The following is a 25,767-nucleotide window of genomic DNA, read 5'->3' on the forward strand; positions in this document are numbered from 1 at the left end:
CAAATTTATTCATTTTTTAAAAATGCAAATGGAAACTACATTGAGATATCAGATGGAAAAAATTCCGAAGTCTGACAACACACTCCATGGTGAGGCAGGTAATTAAGCAGGTAAAGCATAACGATACAACCCTGGTGAAAGAACGTGGCAATATCTAGCAAAATTACATATGTATTTACCTTTTGATCCAGCAATCCCACTTCTAGGAATCTATCCCAAAGATATGCTGGCAAAAATACAAAAAGACATATGTACAAAGCTATTCATTGCAGTACTATATGTAATACCAAGACTGGAAACAACCCAAATGTCCATCAATAAGGAACAGGGTGAATAAAATACAGTATATACATCCAGTACTATACATCTGTAAAAAAGAATGAGAATGATTTCCACATACTGATGTGGAATAATCTTCAGTATACACTAAGTGAAACAGCAAAACACAGAGCAGTTTTTATTGTAGCTCTCGTTTTTGTATAAGGTGAGAGAGAGATGAATATATATGTAAATGCTCACACATATCTTTTTACATTTTAAAACATGAAAAATAGAATAAAAAGTAATAAAACTTGTTATATATATGGAGAAGAATAAAAAGGATGAATACTATCAGGTTGAAAGTGGGAATGTTGTTATATAATTTTGACTTTGTAACTATGTATGTACTTAACACAATTTAGAAACATTTAAATTAAAAATTCTAAAAACTGAAAATGAACTTAAACAAATATGCCTAACTGTTGGTGTCAAAACCGCAAAGAAAACAGGATCCCTTTAAGTCATTAATAAAATACAAAATTTTGACTGCAAACCCAAGTGGAATATATCTAAAGGCAAAACCATAAAGAAATCTTAAACTATACACTATTATCCTACTGATATTTGGAAGGCTGGTATTGTTATTATGAAAAAATTGTATGAATATTATAGGATAAAAACAAATAAGTGATGATACTAAAGACATTACAAAACAACACATTTCTAAAAGAAAAGAGACACGAATATAAAATCAAAGAAATAAAAACCCTGTAATTTTAAATTAAAATTGTAAATATCAGATGAAGCCATCTGATTTTCTTTTCTCTTCAAAAGACGTGTATTTCCTAGCTATGTCTATGGATAAGACCTAGAAGAAATGGCAATCTGCTATCAATGAGCACCCCAGCACCTGGATTGTAGACTGTAAATATCATATCCACTTAAAAAAAAAAGAGCTCCTCAGAGAAATGGCAGATTGCAAGCTTGGGGCAGGAAATGTGCAAGAGGGACCTTGGAATCTTATTATGCCAGAAAGCAAGGACTATAACTATCAAAGATATATGACATCACATCCAAAGAACACAGGAACCAATCTGAAAGAACTCTCATTGGTCTAGAATGAGGCAATTTGATCATCAAATGAATGATGACAGCAATGGATTCAAATTCATATATAAAATATATATGTAATGTATATACGATATGAGTTAATAATAACACTTAAAAGAAAACAAATCAACTTCCTAAATAGCGGAGTGAGTACCTCAGTGAACCCACTCTTCCAGAAAAGCAGCAAAAATACTGGCTAAACAATGAAAATTGACCATTTCAAAGTTCTGAAATTAACTGAAGGCACAGAACAAACTGAAAAGCATCTATCAAGACAAGTTACAGAACCTCTGTTAGAATAGTGGGATTGTGGCTCTTAAGTTGGAGCCATTCCCATCTTTCATTCCTCCCCAGCTCAAAACAGAAATTTTAGAACTGAAACTACAATAACCAAAAAACAAAACAAAACAAACTCCTCTACAGATAAGCTCTACAGCAGAATGAGGAGGACAGGGAAAAAAACACCAAAATTAAAGAGCAATAGAAAACACCCAATTTCAACACCGGAGAGAAAAAAAAATGAAAAGAGCCTCACAGAGCTGTGCGACAATAGCAACAGATCTAACAAAAGTGTCTTCAGTGTCCCAAAAGAAGAGAAAGAGAACAGGGCAGAAAAAGTCCTGGAAGAAATAATGGCTGAAAATGTTCCAAATTTGTCAAAAGACGTAAGCCTGTAGTTTTAAGAAGGTGAGAAAACTCCCAACAAGATAAACCCAAGGAAATCTGTGCACAGATACACAGAGTCAAACTGCTGAAAACTAGAGACAAAAAATCCTGAAAGCAGCAAGAGAAACAATACCTCTTTTAAGGGGAGTGGCGGGAGACAGAATTCCAATGACAGGAAATTTTTCATCAGAAAGGGAGGCCAGAAGGCACAATATTTTTCAGGAGATGAAGAAAAGAACTTTCAACTCAGAATTCTATATTTAGCAAAAATATCCTTTAGTAATGAGTGGCAAAATTGAGATATTCTCAGATGAAGGGAAACTAATGAATTCTATCACCAAGAGACCTACCCTAACAAAATGGCTAAAGGAAATTCTATAAACAGAAATGAAATGACAGAGAAGGAATCTTGGAAAATCAGGAAGGAATAAAGAACAATGAAAAGAGTAAAAATACTGGAAAACATACATTTTCCTTCTCCTCTTGAATTTTCTAAATTATATTTGACAGTTGAAGCAAAGCTTTTAACAATATCTGATGTGGTTCTCAAAACATGTAGAAGAATATTTAAGACAAGTTTATTATAAATAAGAGTAGGTAAAGAGACATAAAAATAGGGAAAATTTTTACACTTCACTCAAATTAACAAAATGATAAAACCAGCAGAGTGTGATAAGTTAAGTATATATAATGTAATACCTAGAGCAACCACTAAAAAGCTATACAAAGAGAAACACTCAAGAACAGTGTACAGACAAATCAAAATGAAATTCTAAAAAAAAGTTCAAGTAACCCACAGGAAGGCAGGAAAAGATAGGAACAAAAAAACGGAGAAAACAGGGCTTCCCTGGTGGCACAGTGGTTAAGAATCTGCCTGCCAATGCAGGGGACGTGGGTTCAAGCCCTGGTCCGGGAAGATCCCACATGGAGCAACTAAGCCCGTGTGCCACAACTGCTGAGCCTGTGGTCTAGAGCTCGCAAGCCACAACTACTGAACCCTCAAGCCACAATTACTGAAGCCCGTGTGACTAGAGCCTGTGCTCCGCAACAAGAGAAGCCACTGCAATGAGAAGCCCGCGCACCGCAACGAAGAGCAGCCCCCGCTCGCGGCAACTAGAGAAAGCCTGTGCGCACCAACGAACACCCAACGCAGCTAAAAATAAATAAATAAATAAATAAATGTATTAAAAAAAGAGAAAACAAATGGACAAAAATGGCAGACGTGAGCCCTAACATATCAGTAATTACATTAAGTGTAAATGGTCTACACCAATTACAAGACTGAAAAAAATATTTTTTAATGACTACATGCTGTTACAAGAAACTTACTCCAAATATAACGATTTACACAGGTTGAAAGTGAAAGGATGAGAGACTTCCCTGGTGGTGCAGTGGTTAAGAATCCGCCTGCCAATGCAGGGGACACGGGTTCGATCCCTGGGCCAGGAAGACCCCACATGCCATGGAGCAACTAAGCCCATGGGCCACAACTACTGAGCCTGCGCTCTAGAGCCCACGCGCCACAACTACTGAGCCACACGCCGAAACTACTAAAGCCAGTCTGTGAGTTATAGGGCCCGCATGTCTCAACTACCGAGCTGCGTGCTGCAACTACTGAAGCCCACGTGACTAGAGCCTGTGCTTCTCAACAAGAGAAGTCACAGCAATGAGAAGCCCACGCACCACAACGAAGAGTAGCCCCTGCTCGCCACAACTAGAGAAAGCCTGCGCGCAGCAACAAAGACCCAGTGCAGCCAAAAATAAATAAAATTAAAAAAAAAAAAAAGAAAGTGAAAGGATGAAAAGGATATACCATGCAAACATTAATAAAAAGAAAGTAGGAATAGGTAAATCTGTAGAGACAGAAAGTAGACATGGTTGCCAGAGGGTAGATTAAGCAAGAAATGACTGCTAATGGTTTCTTCTGAGGAGTGATGAAAACATTCTGGAATTAGGTAGTAGTGTTGGTCACACAACTTTGTGTATATAGTAAAAACTATTGAACTGTATACTCTCAAAGTGTAAATTTTATAGTATGTGAATTATATCTTAAAAAAAAGAAAAATATTTCAATAAAGATGTTTTCAGGAAACCTCTATAGTTAAAAAAATTATTAAAAGCAAACAAACAGTATGATTAATAAATGAGCCAAAAATATGAAGACATGGTACTGAAGGGGATACAGGGATGGCAAGTAAGCACCTGTTCAACATCACCTGCATCACCTGTTCAACATCATTTGCATTCAGCCAATAGGGGAAAGAAAATTAAGACCAGGATGAGCTATCATTACACATCTATCAGCATGACTTAAATAAAAATAGTGACAATACCAAACGGCTGTGAGGATGTGAAGAAATCAGATCTCACATACTGCTGCTAAGAATGTATAATGGTACAGCCACTCTGGAAGGTAGGTGTGCTCCTCGGCATTTATCCCAGAAAAATGAAATTTTATATATATGATTGTTTATAGCAGCTTTATTCATAAAAACCCAAAACTAGAAGCAACAAAAATGTACTGCAACAGATGAACGGTTAACCAAACTGCAGTATATCCACGGAATACTACCAAGCAATAAAAGGGAACAGACTACTGATACATTCAAGAATTTGGATGGATCTCAGGGGCATTATTTTGAGTGAAAAAAGCCCATCTCAAAAAGTCACATACTGTGTGGTTCTATTTATGTAACATTCCGGAAATGACAAAATTATAGAGATGAAGAACAGATTAATGGTTACCTGGGGTTAGGGAATATTGGGGAAGAGGAGTAGGTGTAACTATGAAGGGGCAGTACAAAGGAGCTCTGTGTGGTGATGGAATAGTTCTGTATCTTGACTGAGGTGGTGGTTACAGGTATCTACACGTGATAAAGTGACAGAACTACATACATTTTATACATAGATCAATTTCCTAGCTTTTATATTGTACTATACTTAAATGAGATGTAACTTACAGTAGAAACTGGGTGAATGGTACATGAGAACTGTCAGTATTTTTGCAAGCTCCTATGAATTGATAATTACCTCAAAAGAACCTAACTTTCTTTTTTTTTTAATGAAGTCTGCTCGTAAAAGTTATTTACTTTTTCAACAAACATGCTGAGTACCCCCCCCCCAACCCAGTGCCAGGTTCTCTGCCAGGTACAAAGAAAGACAACTCATGTCTTCAAAGAGCTTCCCATTTAGTGGTACAAAGATAAGCCAGACAACATAACACAGGTAAGTAATGGAATTCTGCACTCTGAAGAATGGATTTTGCTCAGCAAAACCAATACCTGCATCAATCTGCTGCTCCCCGTTCATTTCCACAGCACATGGGTGATCTCCTCCCCACACAGAGGACAGGCCTTATAGTTATGCTACAATCTGAAGATTACTTGCAGTTCTCAAGCATCTGTTCAATGGGCATCCAAGGGTCCAAATGAAAGTGCTGAAAAATCAAAAAGAACACATTAACAGGTTGCAGTCCAGTGTTTATTCAGTCATAAGACATGACACTCTGGTGGGTTGAAAGGGCAGATAAAACAAAAATACACTGGCAGAATAGATGGAATTAGAGAAAAAAATTTTGACACCTTTTCTAATTTTGAAGACGGGGTGTGTGTGTGTGTGTGTGTGTGTGTAGAGAGAGAGAAAGAGCTATCAAGATCTTGATATCTAAAAATCACAACAAATAAACATATATATGAATCACTACCCCTTCAACTTAGATTATAATACTGAGCACCACTATCCACAAAAACTCTAATTCCTAATGAAATCTTGGGGGGAAAAGTTAGCTTTCAATGCCCTGTCTTAACCAGTAAATAAGATTCAGGATACGACATATTATTTTATCTAGTTTTCCATTTCATTTACCTAGAATATTATGCAGAACCAAAAAGTATCAACTATATTTGTCTACAATTACACTTATAAAGAGAGCTCAATCCCTCCAAAATAACCTCTGAAACCATTTATTCTTTTTTAAAAAGGCTTTATTGGGATATAATTCACATGCCAAAATTTCCCATTTTAAGTGTACAATTCAATAATTTTCAATAAATTTACAGAGTTGTATAACCATCACTATAATCCAATTTTAGAATATTTCCATCACCCTGGAAAGAAACTTCATTCCCCACTTGCAGTTCTTCTCCATTCCATCCCTAGCCTCAGGCAACCACTAATCTGCTTTTGCCTCTAGAGATTTTGCCTCTTCTGGACATTTCACACAAATGAAATCATACAACATGTGGTCTTTTGCACCTGACTTCTTTCACTCAGCATGTTTTTGAGGCCCATCCATGCTGCAGCATGGATGAATCTATTTATTCTTGCTTTACATACATGTAAAACAATCTAAGATACTGCCTTTATATGTGCCTAACAGATTAGAAAGAGTAAATGCAAGGGGGAAAAGGAGCTGCTGCAGGAAGGTGTGATATGAACTAACCTCAAGGGCAACAATGCAGAAAACTATAAAGGTGGAATAGGAACTCAACAGCCACAGCTGCCTGGGTGATACCTACAAGAGCAAACAACTCTGAACCTCTCAAAAAGATTCTGATTCTGTATTAGATCCCCAGTAATAGATCATCATACAAATCTTTTAAACACTAAGAAAAAATCAGTTTAAATTTTAACATACTCTTTGAAAAGGTACGAGCTACCTCAAGTACAACAGCATGAGCTGGGTGATAGGGATACCCAGATTCTAGTCCCAGCTCTACCCATAACTAACTATGCAATCTTATACAGACTATATTATGTCCATTTTTAAAATCTGTAAAATGAGTGTAACATTTTCAGATTTTAAAACTAAATTTCATATTGAGCATAGAGAAAATCTTAATAACAGTTAAAATTATGGATATCCCATTTGAGGTAACTGCCAGTTATCCAAAATCTTTTCATACAACATAAGCACTGAAACTCACACTTTCACAGATAGGAACAACTGAATAGAATCCTGGTAGTGAGATTTAAAGCCTCTAAATAAGCTTTCTTCTCTCAGTTTACTTTCCTACCCCAAGCCCAAAACATTCAAACTGTACCATTCCACCTGCTAATTCATTCACTCCCCATATTTATTAAACACCAGCTCATTACCATCCACTATTCTAGGGAATAAGGGTAAAGCAATCAAGAGACACTTGGTTCCTGCATTCATGATGCTTATTTTCAACTGGTGTAAGACAATTCAAGCCAACAATTTAAAACAAATATTTAAAGTGCTATGAAGGAAAAGCAGCAGTGGGTGCTAAGATAGAACATAATGGCAGACCTAACCTAAACTAAGAGGTCACTGACAGCGTCCCTGGGGCGGGGAAAGGTATTTAAGCTGACACGAAAGGGGAAACAGCAGTTAGGCAAAAAGGGCAGAAAGGAAATAGTCCAGGAATAGGGAGCAACACATACAAAGGCTCTACGGTGGGGAGGAACTGAGAGCAGGCCACTGTGGCTGGAGCATGGGAACCACCCGGGTAAGTGGCACACCATGAAACTGGACAGGAAGAGTAGGAGTAACGCAGTTGACACATACTGAGGAGTCACCATGAGCGGGGTACTGTCCAAAGCACTGAAACATATTAACCCATTTAATACTCTCAACAACTGGACAAGGTGACATCACTATCATGAGGAAACAGGCACAAAACAGGTACTACCTGCCAGTGTCCCACAGCTAGTTAAGTAGGAAAACCAGGTTTCAAACCTAGCAAAACGTCCACATTATATGTCCTCAAACGCTGTATTATAGTGCCTCTCAATGGGAAGCAACCAAGGGTTTTCTTAAGCAGAGAAAGGATCAAATCTGTGTTTTTAAAGACATCACTCGGGGCTTCCCTGGTGGCGCAGTGGTTGAGAATCTGCCTGCCAATGCAGGGGACACGGGTTCAAGCCCTGGTCTGAGAAGATCCCACATGCCGCGGAGTGACTAGGCCCGTGAGCCACGATTGCTGAGCCTGCGTGTCTGGAGCTTGTGCTCCGCAACAAGAGAGGCCGCGATAGTGAGAGGCCCGCGTACCGCAATGAAGAGTGGCCCCCACTTGCTGCAACTAGAGAAAGCCCTTGCACAGAAACGAAGACCCAACACAGCCATAAATAAATAAATAAAATTAAAAATAAAATAAAATAAAATAAAGACATGACTCTGGAAAAAAAATTTTTTTTACTCTGGACCCAATCAGAGAAACCATAAAGGAGTGACAAAAAAACATAAAAGTATAAAATTTCTACATGGCAAAAGACACCATAAATAAAATTCAAAGATAAGAGAGTAGGTCTTAAAAGTTCTCATCACACAAAAAAATTTTTTCTAACTATGTATGGTGACAGATGTTAACTAGATTTACTGCGGTAATCTTCACAATGTATACAGATATCAAATCATTATGCTGTACGCCTGAAACTAATATAATGTTATATGTCAATTTTACTTCAATAAAAATAAATAAATAAGACAGTTGAGATGGGTGAAAATATTAGCAACATGTAAGATAATGGATTAATTTCCATATACAAGCTCCCATAATTCAACAAGAAAAAAAGAAAAGAAAAATTGGCAAAATGTGTAATTAATCCACACTAAAAATGAGAGTTAATACTTACAAAAATATGCTCAATCTCATTAGTAGTGAAATAATAAGACTTTTTAATCAAATACTATTTTTTTCACCTTTCCAATTGGTAAAATTTTTAAAACTAAAAATCTCCAGAGTTGGAAAGGAAGACAGACAAAGGTAGAGAGTATATATTGGTACTATCTTTTTGGAGAGGAATTTAATGATAAATAATTTAACATATAAAGATTTAAAAGACAAACTCTTTGAGCAATAATTCTACTGTTAAGAACCTTTCACACAACACAATATGTGGAATCTAAAAAAGTGATACAAATGAACTTATTTACAAAACAGATATAGACTCACAGACATAGAAAACAAACTTATGGTTACCAAAGGGTAATGGCAGGGAAGGGATAAATTAGGAGTTTGGGATTAACAGATACACACTACTATATACAAAATTGATAAACAGCAAGGACCTACTGTAGAGCACAGGGAACTATATTTAATATCTTGTAATAATCTATAACGGAAAAGAATCTGAAAAAGAATAGATATATAGGGGCTTCCCTGATGGCGCAGTGGTTGAGAGTCTGCCTGCTAATGCAGGTGACATGGGTTCGAGCCCTGGTCTGGGAAGATCCCACATGCCGCGGAGCAACTAGGCCCGTGAGCCACAATTGCTGAGCCTGCGCGTCTGGAGCCTGTGCTCCGCAACAAGAGAGGCCGCAACAAGAGGGGCCGCGATAGTGAGAGGCCCGCGCACCGCGATGAAGAGTGGCCCCCACTTGCCGCAACTAGAGAAAGCCCTCACACAGAAACGAAGACCCAACACAGCCATAAATAAATAAATAAATTAATTAATTAAAAAAAAAAAGAATAGATATATATGTATGTATAACTTAATCACCTTGCTTTACACATGAAACTAACACATTGTAAATCAACTATACTTCAATAAAAAATAAATAAAAAATAAGCACTCTTGAACAACAACAACAAAAGAACCTTTCACACAACACAAATGTGTGGAAGGCTACATAGCCAATGATGTTTGCTACTGTATTATCCCTAACAGTGAGAAACCAGAAACAGCCTATATGTCCATCAAATGTGAATGAGATGGCTACAGACATTATGATACACCTACACTAGGAAATACTTTGTAATCATTAGAAGAATTCAAGTAGATCCATAAAAGCATATGGGAATGTCATCTATATTCTCAACGAAAAAAGCAAGTGAAGGACAATTATCATTTATATTAACTTTTCAAAATCCTGTGTCCATTGTTTACTTGGCTATGTGACTTTCAACAAACACCTTATTGGTGCCAATGATATCACTAATAAAATGGAGTATAACAGTACTGTACCTACCTCACCAGACTGACAGGATAAGTAGGATAAACAATGAAGTGCACGTAGCATAGAGCTACATAGTAAATGCTGAGTTAATGTTAACTGGTATGCAATATTGACAGATTCAAGTTCCTATGGCACTAACTTAGGGTCATCTCTACATACAGTCTTGAAACTTCATCATGGGTCTGATGTAACAAAATTATCTGTTGGTTTACTAGGCTGTGAAGATGTCATCCACTGCTTACACTCATAAACTCTTGAAATACGTCAGCATATTTTGTGCAGCGAGCCACATAGTGCGATAATAATAATTATTATTATTAATAAATCTTCAAAGCCAAAAAGACATGAGTTGGGGGAAATGCAAGTCTTATGTAGCTGAAACTAAGAATGTAACTTTAAAAAAATTAAGTTATAATTAACATAACTATTACATAAGTTTCAGGTGTAGTGATTCAGTATTTTTTTTTTTAATTTTTCTTTATTTATTTTTGGCTGCGTTGGGTCTTTGTTGCTGCGCGCGGGCTTCCTCTAGTTGCAGTGAGTGGGGGCTACTCTTCGTTGTGGTGCGCGAGCTTCTCGTTGCGATGGCTTCTCTTGTTGCAGAGCACGGGCTCTAGGCACATGGGCTTCAGTAGTTGTGGCTCGCAGGCTCTAGAGCGCAGGCTCAGTAGTTATGGCGCACGGGTTTAGTTGCTCCATCGCATGTGGGATCTTCCCGGACCAGGTCTCGAACCTGTCTCTCCTGCATTGGCAGGTGGATTCTTAACCACTGAGCCACCAGGGAAGCCCCCAGTATTTTTATACATCACTGCAAGAAGACCATTTACCATCTGTCAACATACAAAGTTGTTAAAAAGGGCTGTGACATTTTTTCGATCCTACAGCATCACTTAGATTTAACAAATAAACAATTAGTTCATTGTCTTAATAGGATCATGAGAAATAAACTGATGAAGACTTTTGCTGTAGAACATCTGTCAGATCTTTCTCTTTATTGCTAGTCTGCTCTCTTTTTATGCAGCGAGGAAAAAAACAGTAAAATATCGAGAAGCTTAAAATATAAAAATTTAATTCACTTTTCATTTATTTCCTATTCATGTTAAACTGTTTTACTGTCTTTATTTATCATTGATTTTGGTATTATAATTCCTCTTGTGGTGACCAAATTCATCAGAATTATTTATTTAAATAAGTTCTCATGAACTAACTAATCTGGACCTTGTTCATCTTATTTAGAATTCTTTCAGTGAACTAAACAGCAGCCTAGATATTTACAGGAGGTTCTAATAAAAGAGACTAAAGCCAGTATTTTAAAATAGGAAACACTTCTAAGAAACATAAATAACAATTTAAAAAAGCAAAGCTAATTGTACAAAACCAGCTTTGATGTCAAACACACACACACACACACACACACACACACACACACACAGGCACACAAAGAAAACAGAAACAAAACCCAGGTAGAATAAAACTGAACTGAATTCGTTATTCCATTTTTAGTGATATATCAATATAAAATAAAACCACCATGGAATACTTATCTTTTAATAGATTTTTTAAAAGATGGAAAAGTCATCTGAACAAACAGCTACATGATGCTTCCCCTCTCATCCTATTTCAGTTTACCCATGCAGTCCACACTCTAAGCTTATACTACTCGGCTCCACGTTAATGCTCTTGATTTTCAAGGCTAAGATTAAACACTGAGTAACAGTATTTATTATGTAGAAAAGTTACAATAATGCAAGAGAGATTTCTGTAGCATGAGTCCTCAGCCAAATGATTTAACATGTTGGACATAATTTTTAAAGCACTTAGGAAGAAGGACAGAAACTCAGTGTGACTATAAAGATATGACCTAGTATGTATGGTGGTTGCAAGAAAATGCTTTAATTCAGTAAATATTTACCAGACAGTTAAAAGGAAAATTCCCACTAACTAAAATGCTTGAATTTGCACTCCTCTCCCTCAACTGAACAAATGGAAGGTCAGTAATAATTTCAAGTATGTTGTAAATATGGTAAGTGCAAACAATTCAGCAAATCAGATGCTCCATTTTGGGCAGATTTGCAAAGTTAACCCTGCCCTTGATGGTAAATGCTAGTGGTAGAGTCACTGTATTTTTTGTTCCCCAACAGGTGTTGATTTCAGTTGGCCTTTCACTCTCCATAAGGGTTAATCATCACTCCCTGACCTTGTGCACATCTTATTTGACAGGCTATCTAAATTAAATCTTATGCTTCCATCTGTCAAATGTCAATGTAACTTGATTATCATGGGTAGAAATTTTCTATTGTTTCATTAAGTTGTTTGTTGTTGTTGTTTTTAACCCACTGCTACATGTTTAACTAGGGAGATAAAAAATAAGTCTGTTAAGTTGACAAATCTTAGCCACTCAAATCATCTAAGTTAAATCTGACCCTAACTTAGCTTTTTCATGATTATGTAAATGCAACACAGGGCACATCTATCTCAGTTGAACAAATCAGTACTTATTAATTTACAAGACCAGTAAAAGCTTTAAACAAAACCCACAACTCAAGAATACCCTAATTTTTTCAAAAGGTGCTCAACATCACATCACCAGGGAAATGGAAATCAAAACCACAGTGAGATACCATCTCACACCTGTCAGAATGGCTATTATCAGAAAGACAAGAAATAACAAGTGTTGGCAAGGATGTGGAGGAAATCCCTGTGCACCACTGGTGGGAATATATAAATTGGTGTAGGCACTGTGTGAAAACACTATGTAGATTCTTCAAAAAATTAAAAATAGAACTACCATATGATCCAGCAGTTCCACTTCTGGGTATGTGAAATGAAAGGAAATGAAAACACTAACTCAAAAAGATACCTACACCCCCATGTTCACTGCAGCATTATTTACCATAGCCAAGACATGGAAGCAACCTAACTGTCCATGGATGGATGGATAAAGAAGATGTTGTGTACACATATATACATACACAATCGAATCATTTTGCAATATATATATATATATCAAATCACAGTGTTGTACACCTTGGACTAATACAATGTTATATGTCAATTATATCTCAATCTTTTAAAAAGCCAAATTACGAGGCAATATTTTAAAAGGGCTATTTTGGACTAACAATGAGAAATTTTTAAGTAAAATATGGTACAAACATACAATGTATTACTACATGGCCAATAAAACTATGCTAGAGAAATGTTTTCCTTCCCAATCAAAATCCCAATAGGGTATTTTATTCACCTTGATGAGCTAATTTTTAAATGCATCTAAAAGAGAAAATGTACAATCAAGCTACATTTTTGTAAAAGATCATATATGATGAAGCTAGTTCCTTCTATCAAAATATTAAAATAGTGTAGTATTAGTGCAAGAAAAGACAAATACATCCATAAAATAGAATGAGATTGAGAAATAGATGCATTTATATGAGAGTACAGTTTATGACACAATGGCATCCCATATCAATTGTGAAAGGATGAACAAACTAATAATAAAGAATTGGCTATCCATTTTGGGAGGAAAAAAATTAGATCCTTACTTCATGCTGCAACATAAATAAATCCAGGTGAATTAAAAGAGCAAAACATGAAAATTAAGACTCCAAACAAATTAAAAGAAAAACACAAGAGAATATGGTTATAACCTTGGTATAGTATAGACTTCCTTAAGCAAGGAAGCTATAAAATGGATACATTTGACTACATAAACATTTAAAACTTCTGATTAGCAAAAGACACCATAAACAACTTTCAAAGCCAAGTTATAGACTAGAAAAAAATATTGCCAGCATATATCAATATAATAGACAAAGAATTAATAGCCATAATTACACAAAGCACCTATAAATCAATAAAAAAAGACCAAACCTTATAGGGGCAAAACAGATATAAACAGGAATTTTACAGAAGAAATGCAAATGACTTATAAGCATATGAAAATATGTTTAACATCAACAGCTAAAACAAGTTATTTTTCACTCACAGATTGGCAAAAATAAAAGATTAATAACACCCAATATAGGTAAAGATATGGAGATATGAATGCTGCTACCGCCAGTTGAAGAGCACAAATGGATGCAACCCTTTTAGAGAGAAATTTTATTCCATCAAAAACTTTAACTTGTATTCTCTACAACTGAGCAATTCAATTTCCAGTATCTATTTCAGAAAACTATCCAAAAAATAAATAAGCAGCATAACGATTTCAAAGAAAGAGATTAAATTGTTCTCACTTCCAGGGCATACACAGAGAAAACACTCCCACATGTACAAAGTGCAAAAGCCTAAATGTATGCTTGAGCAATGTCTGTGGCTAGGGAAAAACTGGAAACCTCAATATCAATCAGTAAATTAGGGCACATCCATTAAGATGAGAGTTAAAAAGAACGAGATAGTTTAATGGGTACAGAGTTTATGTTGGGAGTGATGAAAAGGTTTTGGGTATAGACAGTAGTTTGTGTGTGTGTGCATGCTTATAAAACATACTCAAACATACACAAAACTACATATTTCTATAGTACATATATTTCTTTATATATCTACAGATACCTTTAAAATGATCTGGAAGAATGCATCCAAATCACTACCAGTGGTTACTTCTAGGAGAGTGAGATTCAGGAACAGGGTAAAAGGGAATTTGTGCTTTATCTGCATTGAATAAACATTTTATGATAAGAATGTGTTCATATGGGTACTTCTGTGACTTAAATTTTTATTTTAAGAAAAAAATGCATTTACTGACATGGAAAGTTATTTATTCATTCTTTCAACAAATATTTACCAGAAACCTACTCTGTGTTAATAAGCCCTATCAAAATATTAGGGATGTTATCAGTGAAGAATACTGGCCAAAATCTCTGCCCTCATGAAGCTTATGTTTTAGTGGGAAGGAGAAAAAGTACTTTTCGAAATATGGTTAAGTGATAGAGCTGGGCAGGGGAGACGCATAGGCTGAAAATTAAATGTGGAGGTTGGGCGGGTGATGGGGACGAGGGGGTGGGGAGCGTCACTGAAAAGGTAACATTTGGACAAAGACTTGAAGGACAAACAGAAGGAAAAAGCCTGCCAGGCACAGGGAAAACCCAGAACAAAGGCCCTAGAATGAGGACATATGAGGTGTGTTCTAAAACTAGCAAGGAGGGCTTCCCTGGTGGTGCAGTGGTTGAGAGTCTGCCTGCCAATGCAGGGGGCACAGGTTCGAGCCCTGGTCTGGGAAGATCCCACATGCCGTGGAGCAGCTGGGCCCGTGAGCCACAACTACTGAGCCTGCGCGTCTGGAGCCTGTGCTCCGCAACAAGAGAGGCCGCGATAGTGAGAGGCCCGCGCACCGCGATGAAGAGTGGCCCCCGCTCGCTGCAGCTGGGAAGAGCCCTTGCACAGAAACGAAGACCCAACTCAGCCAGAAATGAATAAATAAATAAATTTATTTAAGACTAGCAAGGAAGCCAGGGTAGTAGAGGCCACATAAATAAGCAAGCGAGAGGAGAGGCAAGACAGCCGTCAACCTCACACTGTTTGCCACGCTCCCCGTCTCCTTTGTGACTGTCTCCCACCTACAGTCCTTAGGGAACTATGATATTTACCAGGACCCTACTCCTCTGGGGGTGATAAAACATAAAGGCAAGGCTGGTGGGAATGTAAAATGGTGCAATCCCTTTAGAAAACAGTCTGGCAGTTCCTGAAAATGTTAAACATAGATTTACCATGTGACCTAGCAATTTCACTTCTTGGTATATACCCAAGAAGACTGAAAACATATGTCTACACCAAAACTTGTACATGAATGTGCACAGCAGCATTATTTGTAATGTCAAAAGGTAGAAACAACCCAAATGTCCACCCACCCATTAATGGATAAATAAAATGTGGGGGACTTCCCTGGTCGCGCAGTGATTAAGAATCCGCTTGCCAATGCAGGGGACACGGGTTCGATTCCTGGTCCAGGAAGATCCCACATGCCACGGAGCAACTGAGCCCACGTGCCACAACTACTTAAGCTCGCGCGCCTAGAGCCTGTGCTCCGCAACAAGAGAAGCCACTGCGATGAGAAGCCCGCACACCACAACCAAGAGTAGCCCCCGCTCACCCCAACTGGAGAAAGCCCATGTGCAGCAACAAAGACCCAACGCAGCCAAAAATTAAAAAAATAATAAATAAATAAAATGTGGGATATCTAACACAATGGAATATTATTTGGCCATAAAAAGGGACAAAGTACTGATACACGCTACAACATAGATAACCTTGAAAATACTGTGCCAAGTGAAAGAAGTCAAACACAAAAGGCCACATATTGTATGCTTCCATTTATATGAAATGTACTGAATAAGCAAATCCATAGAGACAGAAGGCAGATTAGTGTGGTTGCCCAGGCTGGGGGAGAGGGTAATGGGGAGTGACTAACATGTACAGGGTTTCTTGCAGGGGTGTTGAAACATTCTAAAATTAGGTTGTTGTGATAGCTGTACCACTCTGAATAAAAACCACTGAACTGTACACTTTAAATAAGTGAACTTTATGGTATGTAAAAATATCTTGATAAAGCTGTAAAAAAAAAAAAGGTAAAAAAAAAAATCTGTAAAAAAATATTAAGGACACAACTGTGCTTTTAAAATAATATTATTCCCATTTTCAAATACAGAAGCCAATGACAAAAAGAGACAAGGAGTCTGGGTCACCATTAGGATATGCAACAGAACAAGGAAAGATAATTTAGCTGTCACTGTTGTGTATTAGTTAAGTTAATGCTTTAAAAGATAAATTCCAAATTTCTGTTGTTTAATCCAACAGATATTTATTTCTCACACACATGAAGTCCAAACAGATATTCCTAAGGAGTGGGGCAACTCCCCTCCACGTGGTAATTCATGGAGCCAAGTGCCTTCTACCTCACACCTCCTCCATCTTCAACAAAGGGTTCTCAAATCTTCGAGTATAGGGGGATCACTCATGGGAGGGTCTCCTGGGCCAGGCCTGCAAGCGGCACCTCCCTTCTACCCACGTTCTGCTAGTTAAAACTTAGTCACGTGACCCATCTGCTCTAAGGGAAGCCGGGAACTCTAATGAAGTACTTCCCGACATTAGTAAATATGAGTGTTTAGAATTAGCACTGCCATATTCTAGACTTCATATCAACAGCTAATATCAGTTATTTTATTTAAAGAAGCCTCTACAGATCAACAGTAGTGATACAACAAACTGCCATGGAATTGCTTTCTCAATTAATCAATAAATATTTACTGAGTACATACTATCTGCCACATATTGTTTTAGGTAAACAAATAGAGGGGGGGAAACCTTGCCCTCACGGATCTCACAATCCAGCGCGGGGAGACAGAAAAACAAAGTGTATATAGCATATTGAACAAAAATAAATGTCAGGAGGAAAATGAAGCAAGGAAGGAGGACGGAAGTACTACTTTCAAAAAGGTGATTAAGGTCTTAGTGATGAGGTGACATGAGCCCACACCTGAGGGAAGAACATTCCAGGCAGGAAAAGGAGAAGTGCAAAGACCCTCAAGTGAGAGCTCGTGCAGGATATCTGAGGTCACTGCTGTTGCAGCAGAATGATCAAGGCTGGGATCTAGGAGGTGAGTTTAGAAAGGTACCAGGGAGCCAGATTACATGTACACTTGTAGGCTGCTGTGAAGATTTTAGTTTTGGGGAAGCCACTGGAAGATTTGGAGCAGAAGAGAGAGACAGTTTGACCTATTTTTTAAAAAGGTTATTCTGCAGCTATGTTGAGAAAAGACTGTAAATGGGCAAGAGTAGAAGCAGGAAGACCAATTTAAAAGACGGTGGAATAATCCAGGTGAGAGGTGTTGGTGGCTAACTCCAGGTTAGAAGCAGTAAAAACACTGAGAATAATAGTAAATGAGAGACTGGATGTGGGGTGTGAGAAAAAGAGCATTACCTGGGCTGACTCTTTAAGTTTCTTGTCTATGCAATAGAAAGGATGAAGTTGCCACTTGGGGAAAAGCAAAGTCTAAAGGAGGAGTGGTTTGAGGAAGACAAATTGAGGGCTTCAATGCAAAATAGGGCAATATGATTGCCTTCTTCATTATTAAGGGTTTGCTCTTTGAGTGTTCAGGGAAATTCTTTTTCAATCAACAGAATTATTACTATGTAAAGTATTTCCAATTTATAAGCTATTTTCTTTATCTGCTATACTTCATCTGAGCAAAATAACAACTCTTTACAACAGCTAGATGGGTTCAATCCTTATCTTACACCTTGGGAACCTTCTTGTCATCTTCAATCCCTCTCTTACACTTCAACTTTTTTTCTAGGTTTACTAATCATCCATGAAGGCACTTCCTCATACCAGTTTAGTAATTTATGCTGTCTTATTGTCTTATTTTAAAACCCAAAATTCAATACCCACAAATTTTCCATTAAAAGCACTTAAATGTCCATTTTTCTAAGCCTTCTTTAATACACATCTATCAAAAATTTCAGACATAAATAATTTTTGAAAACTGAATCATACTATAATGAGGTTGGAAATTTTATGCCAACCAATTTATAAATCCCTGGTTCACAGTTGTAAGTATGGCCATTCTGCAGTCCTGTTTCCTCAGCAATTGCTAATTAATACCAGGGTACTAAGCACCTACACTATGCCAGATACCAAGACTACTAAATCAAGGTTTTGAAATTATCTTTCACTGTACCAAAATATGACATAAGCATTTAAAAAGCATTTCTTTATCCTCACATTATCTTGTAAGCTGCAGAAATAGCAGATCTTCTAGAGCTCAAATATTATCACATTTCTCATTGATTACAGGCTTTATTTACAGGAGCCAGTAGCACGAGCACATGTTAAAAGAGTCAATATGTCTTTAATCTGATTAAATAAAGAGGAATGTGATTCACCAACACAAACGCTGTCAAAATGTACCACTTTTAATAATTTTATAAAAGGATTACAGGAAGAGACCATGTCTGGTTACAAAAAGCCAGGAAACTATTCAGTAATTTCATGGTTGCTGTTTCTCAGCCTTCTCATGTCAAATGACAGATGAGAAACATCATTCCAATGCAACAAATGCTTGTCAGCCATTTATCTTAAAAAAAAAAAGGAAGAAGTAATATTTGAGTATCTACTATGTATGTGCCTGGCACTTTTTTTGTGTGTTATACGGTAAATAAAACACTGCCCAACAGTACATGGTAAGCATAATATAAGTGTTAACTATTTTAAAATTATATCCTATTTAATCCTAACCAACCATTTACTTATCACATACATGATAACCCCATTTTACAGATGAGGAGACTGAGGTTCAGAGAAATTAAATAACCTGTCGGTTTATAAAGCTAGGAAACACCAGAGGCAGCATTTGAACCCTAGCCTGATTCCTGAGCCTAAACTCCTCTAGTTTTCCTGTAGCTCAGGGTAACTGTGAAGTGTCTATCTCCTGTACCACAAAGTGATGGCCCTAAATGATTTACACTCTAGCTCTCCTGTTTATTCATTTATTTAACTTCAAGGTTCTACACTGTTCTACTACAAGGGTAAGTAACCAGGAGTCTGAATGGTACCTAGATAGGTGTTGCCATCAACGAATTTCTCCCAAAATGTTATTCTACTAGGTCCTTAACTAGGTTAATTCATATGAAAGAATAAAAGCCTAAAAACTCTGAATTAATGAACACTTGAAAAAAGAAATATAATTTTCTTATTCTTCAAGTGAATGACAAACTAATCTCCAAAGAAGAGGATTTATGAGACTTTTGCTTAAAGTGTTAAGATTAAAGATTTTCTCAAATAGGTTTAAATTCCCACTTTACTCCTTTATACACCTAGAAACTACTTTTCTCATAGCACTGTACAAAGTTAAGCCCAGTCCAGTTCAACTCTCTCCAATTCTGTAATGGTCACTACTAGCAGAGCCTAATATGTATTTCCCTCCATCCCTTCCTCCTTGCCACCAAACTCCACATTTGATCATGATGGCAAAGTCCCCTGTTCCACATAATGGATCATGCTCAGGCAGTCTCATTCCTCTCTGTCAGATAATTGTGCTCTGAGTCTTCCTTATGGCTATGTGACCCAGTCCTGGCTCAAAAATAAGAGAAAACTTACTGGGGAGCTTCTGGGAAATATACTTTCATTCCTAGTAAGAAAGGCAAGATAGTTTCAAAATGTGTAGAATCTTTAATATCACCCAGTGTTCACCTTGCAGTGGTAACTGGCACAGCTAGGGTTAGCAAACACATCCCATTACAATGTATACAGACTATGTATTCTACTTCTTTTACGGCCCCTGCAATGCTAGATATGGACATACACTAGAAAGTAAACTCCACAAGAACATGCATTGTTTCATTCAACTAATATTTACTAAATGCCTAGGATATGCCAGGCTTTGTGCTGGGCACCAGGGTAGAGTCATGAACAAATGAGACATTAAAATCCTGGCTCCTAAGACACAGCTGGTACTCAAATAATACTTGTTGAATTAACGAACTGCAAATTCAAATGATTAATTACTGAACTAAAACTTTGGTAGAATAAATTGGTTTGGGTTTTTTTTTCTTTTTAGAATTATTTTTAAGCTGTAAAATAGTAAAAGTTTAACTGAAACTAATATTCAGATAATTTTATATATTGTACCTTTAGACCAAGCAGTTTTTCTTATACAACTAAAATATATATACATATATTTTAGATACCAGAGAATACTCAGTGTAATAAGTATTGGTAAGCATTTATATTTATTATAAGCAAACTGGAGAATTTCCAATTTCTCAAAAATAATATGTGTGCGTAAACTGAAAGAGAAAGTGTTCCTTCAGTATTAATTTTGCTATAACTCTAAGGAATATGTTTAAAGAGTACACTAAATACAGAGAAGCAGTCAATGAAGATTTAAATCAAAATTCAAAATCTGATTTCTGGCCCCCCCAAAAACAAAAAACAAGCAAAAACTACTGTGAGAGGAGGAGCTTCAAGATGGCGGAAGGAGTAAGACGCGGAGATCACGTTCCTCCCCACAAATACATCAGAAATACATCTACACGTGGAACAACTCCTACAGAACACCTACTGAACGCTGGCAGAAGACCTCAGACCTCCCAAAAGGAAAGAAACTCCCCACGTACCTGGGTAGGGCAAAAGAAAAAAGAAAAAACAGAGACAAAAGGATAGGGACGGGACCTGCACCAGTGGGAGGGAGCTGTGAAGGAGGAAAGGTTTCCACACACTAGGAAGCCCCTTCGCGGGCGGAGACTCCTGGTGGCAGAGGGGGTAAGTTTCGGAGCCACGGAGGAGAGCGCAGCAACGGGGTGTGGAGGGCAAAGCGGAGAGATTCCCGCACAGAGGATCGGTGCCGACCAGCACTCACCAGCCCGAGAGGCTTGTCTGCTCACCCGCCGGGACAGATCGGGGTTGGGAGGTGAGGCTCAGGCTTCGGTCGGATCCCAGGGACAGAACTGGGGTTGGCGGCGTGAACACAGCCTGAAGGGGTTAGCGCACCACAGCTAGCCGGGAGGGAGTCCAGGGAAAAAGTCTGGAACTGCCGAAGAGACAAGAGACTTTTTCTTGCCTCTTTGTTTCCTGGAGCGCGAGGAGAGGGGATTCAGAGCGCTGCTTAAAGGAGCTCCAGAGACGGGCGCGAGCCACGGCTATGAGCGCGGACCCCCACAGATGGGCATGGGACGCTAAGGCTGCTGCTGCCGCCACCAAGAAGCCTGTGTGCAAGCACAGGTCACTCTCCACACCTCCCCTCCCGGGAGCCTGTGCAGCCCGCCACTGCCAGGGGCCCGTGATCCAGGGACAACTTCCCCGGGAGAACGCACGGTGCGCCTCAGGCTGGTGCAACGTCATGCCGGCCTCTGCCGCCGCAGGCTCGCCCCGCATCAGTACCCCTCCCTCCCCCCGCCCTGAGTGAGCCAGAGCCCCCGAATCAGCTGCTCCTTTAACCCCGTCCTGTGTGAGCGAAGAACTGATGCCCTCAGCCGACCTACACGCACAGGCGGGTCCAAATCCAAAGCTGAACCCCAGGAGCTGTGCGAATAAAGAAGAGAAAGGGAAATTTCTCCCAGCAGCCTCAGGAGCAGCGGATTAAATCTCCACAATCAACTTGATGTACCCTGTATCTGTGGAATACCTGAATAGACAACAAATCATCCCAAATTGAGGAGGTGGACTTTGGGAGCAATGATATATATATTTTTTTCCCTTTTTCTCTTTTTGTGAGTATGTATGTGTATGCTTCTGTGTGTGATTTTATCTGTATAGTTTTGCTTTTGCCATTTGTCCTAGGGTTCTGCCTGTCCATTTTTTGTTGTTTTTTTTTATTACTTAAAAAAATTTTTTTGTAATAATTATTTTTTGTTTTTTATTTTAATAACTTTTTTCTTTTCTTTTCTTCTATCTTTTACTTTCTTTCTTTCTTTCTTTCTCCCTTTTATTCTGAGCCGTGTGGATGACAGGCTCTTGGTGCTCCAGCCAGGCATCAGGGCTGAGCCTCTGAGGTGGGAAAGCCAAGTTCAAGACATTGGTCCACCAGAGACCTCCCAGCTCCATGTAATATCAAACGGGGAAAATCTCCCAGAGATCTCCATCTCAACGCAAAGACCCAGCTCCACTCAACGACCAGCAAGCTACAGTGCTGGACACCCTATGCCAAACAACTAGCAAGGCAGGAACACAACCCCACCCATTAGCAGAGAGGCTGCCTCAAATCATAATAAGGTCACAGACACCCCAAAACACCACCAGACGTGGACCTGCCCACCAGAAAGACAAGATCCAGCCTCATCCACCAGAACACAGGCACTAGTCCCCTCCACCAGGAAGCCTACACAACCCACTGAACCAACCTTAGCCACTGGGGACAGACACCAAAAACAACGGAAACTACGAACCTGCAGCCTGTGAAAAGGAGACCCCAAACACAGTAAGTTAAGGAAAATGAGAAGACAGAGAAACACACAGCAGATGAAGGACCAAGGCAAACACCCACCAGACCTAACAAATGAAGAGGAAATAGGCAGTCTACCTGAAAAAGAATTCAGAATAATGATAGTAAAGATGATCCAAAATCTTGGAAATAGAATGGAGAAAATACCAGAAATGTTTAACACGGACCTAGAAGAACTAAAGAGCAAACAAACAGAGATGGGGCTTCCCTGGTGGCACAGTGGTTAAGAATCCACCTGCCAATGCAGGGGATACGTGTTCGATCCCTGGTCCGGGAAGATCCCACATGCCGTGGAACAACTAAGCCCGTGTGCCACAACTACTGAGCCTGTGCTCTAGAACCCGTGAGCCACAACTACTGAAGCCCATGTGCCACAACTACTGAAGCCCGCGCACCTAGAGCCTGTGCTCCGCAACAAGAAAAGCCACCACAACGAGAAGCCCGCACACCTCAATGAAGAATAGCCCCCACTCGCCGCAACTAGAGAAAGCCTGCACACAGCAACGAAGACCCAATGCAACCAAAGAAAAGAAGAGTAGCCCCCGCTTGCTGCAACTAGAGAAAACCCACGCGTGGCAACAAAGACCCAACACAGCCAAAAATAAATTAATTAATAAAATAAATTAAAAACAAAAACAAAACAAACAAAAAACAAACAGAGATGAACAACACAGTAAGTGAAATTAAAAATTCTCTAGAAGGGGTCAATAGCAGAATAACTGAGGCAGAAGAATGGATAAGTGACCTGGAAGATAAAATAGTGGAAATAACTACTGCAGAGCAGAATGAAGAAAAAAGAATGAAAAGAATTGAGAACAATCTCAGAGACCTCTGGGACAACATTAAACGCACCAACATTCGAATTATAGGGGTCCCAGAAGAAGAAGAGAAAAAGAAAGGGACTGAGAAAATATTTGAAGAGATTATAGTTGAAAACTTCCCTAATATGGGAAAGGAAATAGCTAATCAAGTCCAGGAAGCACAGAGAGTCCCATACAGGATAAATCCAAGGAGAAACATGCCAACACACATATTAATCAAACTATCAAAAATTAAATACAAAGAAAAAATATTAAAAGCAGCAAGGGAAAAACAACAAGTAACACATAAGGGAATCCCCATAAGGTTAACAGCTGATCTTTCAGTAGAAACTCTGCAAGCCAGAAGGGAGTGGCAGGACATATTTAAAGTGATGAAAGAGAAAAACCTACAACCAAGATTACTCTACCCAGCAAGGATCTCATTCAGATTTGATGGAGAAATTAAAAGCTTTACAGACAAGCAAAAGCTAAGAGAATTCAGCACCACCAAACAAGCTTTACAACAAATGCTAAAGGAACTTCTCTAGGCAGAAAACACAAGAGAAGGAAAAGACCTACAATAATAAACCCAAAACAATTAAGAAAATGGCAATAGGAACATACATATCGATAATTACCTTAAATGTAAATGGACTAAATGCTCCAACCAAAAGACATAGACTGGCTGAATGGATACAAAAACAAGACCCATATATATGCTGTCTACAAGAGACCCACTTCACACCTAGGGACACATACAGACTGAAAGTGAGGGGATGGAAAAAGATATTCCATGCAAATGGAAATCAAAAGAAAGCTGGAGTAGCAATTCTCATATCAGACAAAATAGACTTTAAAACAAAGACTACTACAAGAGACAAAGAAGGACACTACATAATGATCAAGGGATCAATCCAAGAAGAAGATATAATCATTGTAAATATTTATGCACCCAACATAGGAGCACCTCAATACATAAGGCAAATACTAACAGCCATAAAAGGGGAAATCAACAGCAACACAATCATAGTAGGGGACTTTAACACCCCACTTTCACCAATGGACAGATCATCCAAAATGAAAATAAGTAAGGAAACACAAACTTTAAATGATACATTAAACAAGATGGACTTAATTGATATTTACAGGACATTCCAGCCAAAAACAACAGAATACACATTCTTCTCAAGTGCTCATGGAACATTCTCCAGGATAGATCATATCTTGGGTCACAAATCAAGCCTTGGTAAATTTAAGAAAATTGAAATCATATCAAGTACCTCTTCTGACCACAATGCTATGAGACCAGATATTAATTACAGGGAAAAATCTGTAAGAAATACAAACACATGGAGGCTAAACAACACACTACTTAATAACCAAGAGATCACTGAAGAAATCAAAGAGGAAATCAAAAAATACCTAGAAACTAATGACAATGAAAACCCAAAGACCCAAAACCTATGGGATGCAGCAAAAGCAGTTCTAAGAGGGAAGTTTATAGCTATACAAGCCTACCTTAAGAAACAAGAAACATCTCAAATAAACAACCTAACCTTACACCTAAAGCAATTAGAGAAAGAAGAACAAAAAAACCCCAAAGTTAGCAGAAGGAAAGAAATCATAAAGATCAGATCAGAAATAAATGAGAAAGAAATGAAGGAAATGATAGCAAAGATCAATAATACTAAAAACTGGTTCTTTGAGAAGATAAACAAAATTGATAAACCATTAGCCAGACTTATCAAGAAAAAAAGGGAGAAGACTCAAATCAATAGAATTAGAAATGAAAAAGGAGAAGTAACAACTGACACCGCAGAAATACAAAGGATCACAAGAGATTACTACAAGCAACTATATGTCAATAAAATGGACAACCTGGAAGAAATGGACAAATTCTTAGAAATGCACAACCTTCTGAGACTGAACCAGGAAGAAATAGAAAATATGAACAGACCAGTCACGAGCACTGAAATTGAAACTGTGATTAAAAATCTTCCAACAAACAAAAGTCCAGGACCAGATGGCTTCACAGGTGAATTCTATCAAACATTTAGAGAAGAGCTAACACCTA

At 38.2% G+C, this 25,767-nt stretch overlaps 1 protein-coding gene across 1 annotated transcript in view; it reads right to left on the bottom strand.

Annotated features, from left to right (window-relative positions):
* SFMBT1 (Scm like with four mbt domains 1) overlaps positions 1–25,767 on the bottom strand; it is a 128,317-nt gene that overhangs the window by 50,647 nt on the left and 51,903 nt on the right. The window contains exon 2 of the mRNA XM_061195433.1: positions 5,319–5,473. Coding sequence (XP_061051416.1) covers positions 5,319–5,346 — 28 coding nt within the window. The 5' untranslated portion in view covers positions 5,347–5,473. The remainder of the gene's footprint in view (positions 1–5,318; positions 5,474–25,767) is intronic.

Source organism: Eubalaena glacialis, chromosome 7 (assembly GCF_028564815.1).
Source record: "Eubalaena glacialis isolate mEubGla1 chromosome 7, mEubGla1.1.hap2.+ XY, whole genome shotgun sequence".
In the NCBI taxonomy this organism is placed as follows: Eukaryota; Metazoa; Chordata; class Mammalia; order Artiodactyla; family Balaenidae; genus Eubalaena; species Eubalaena glacialis.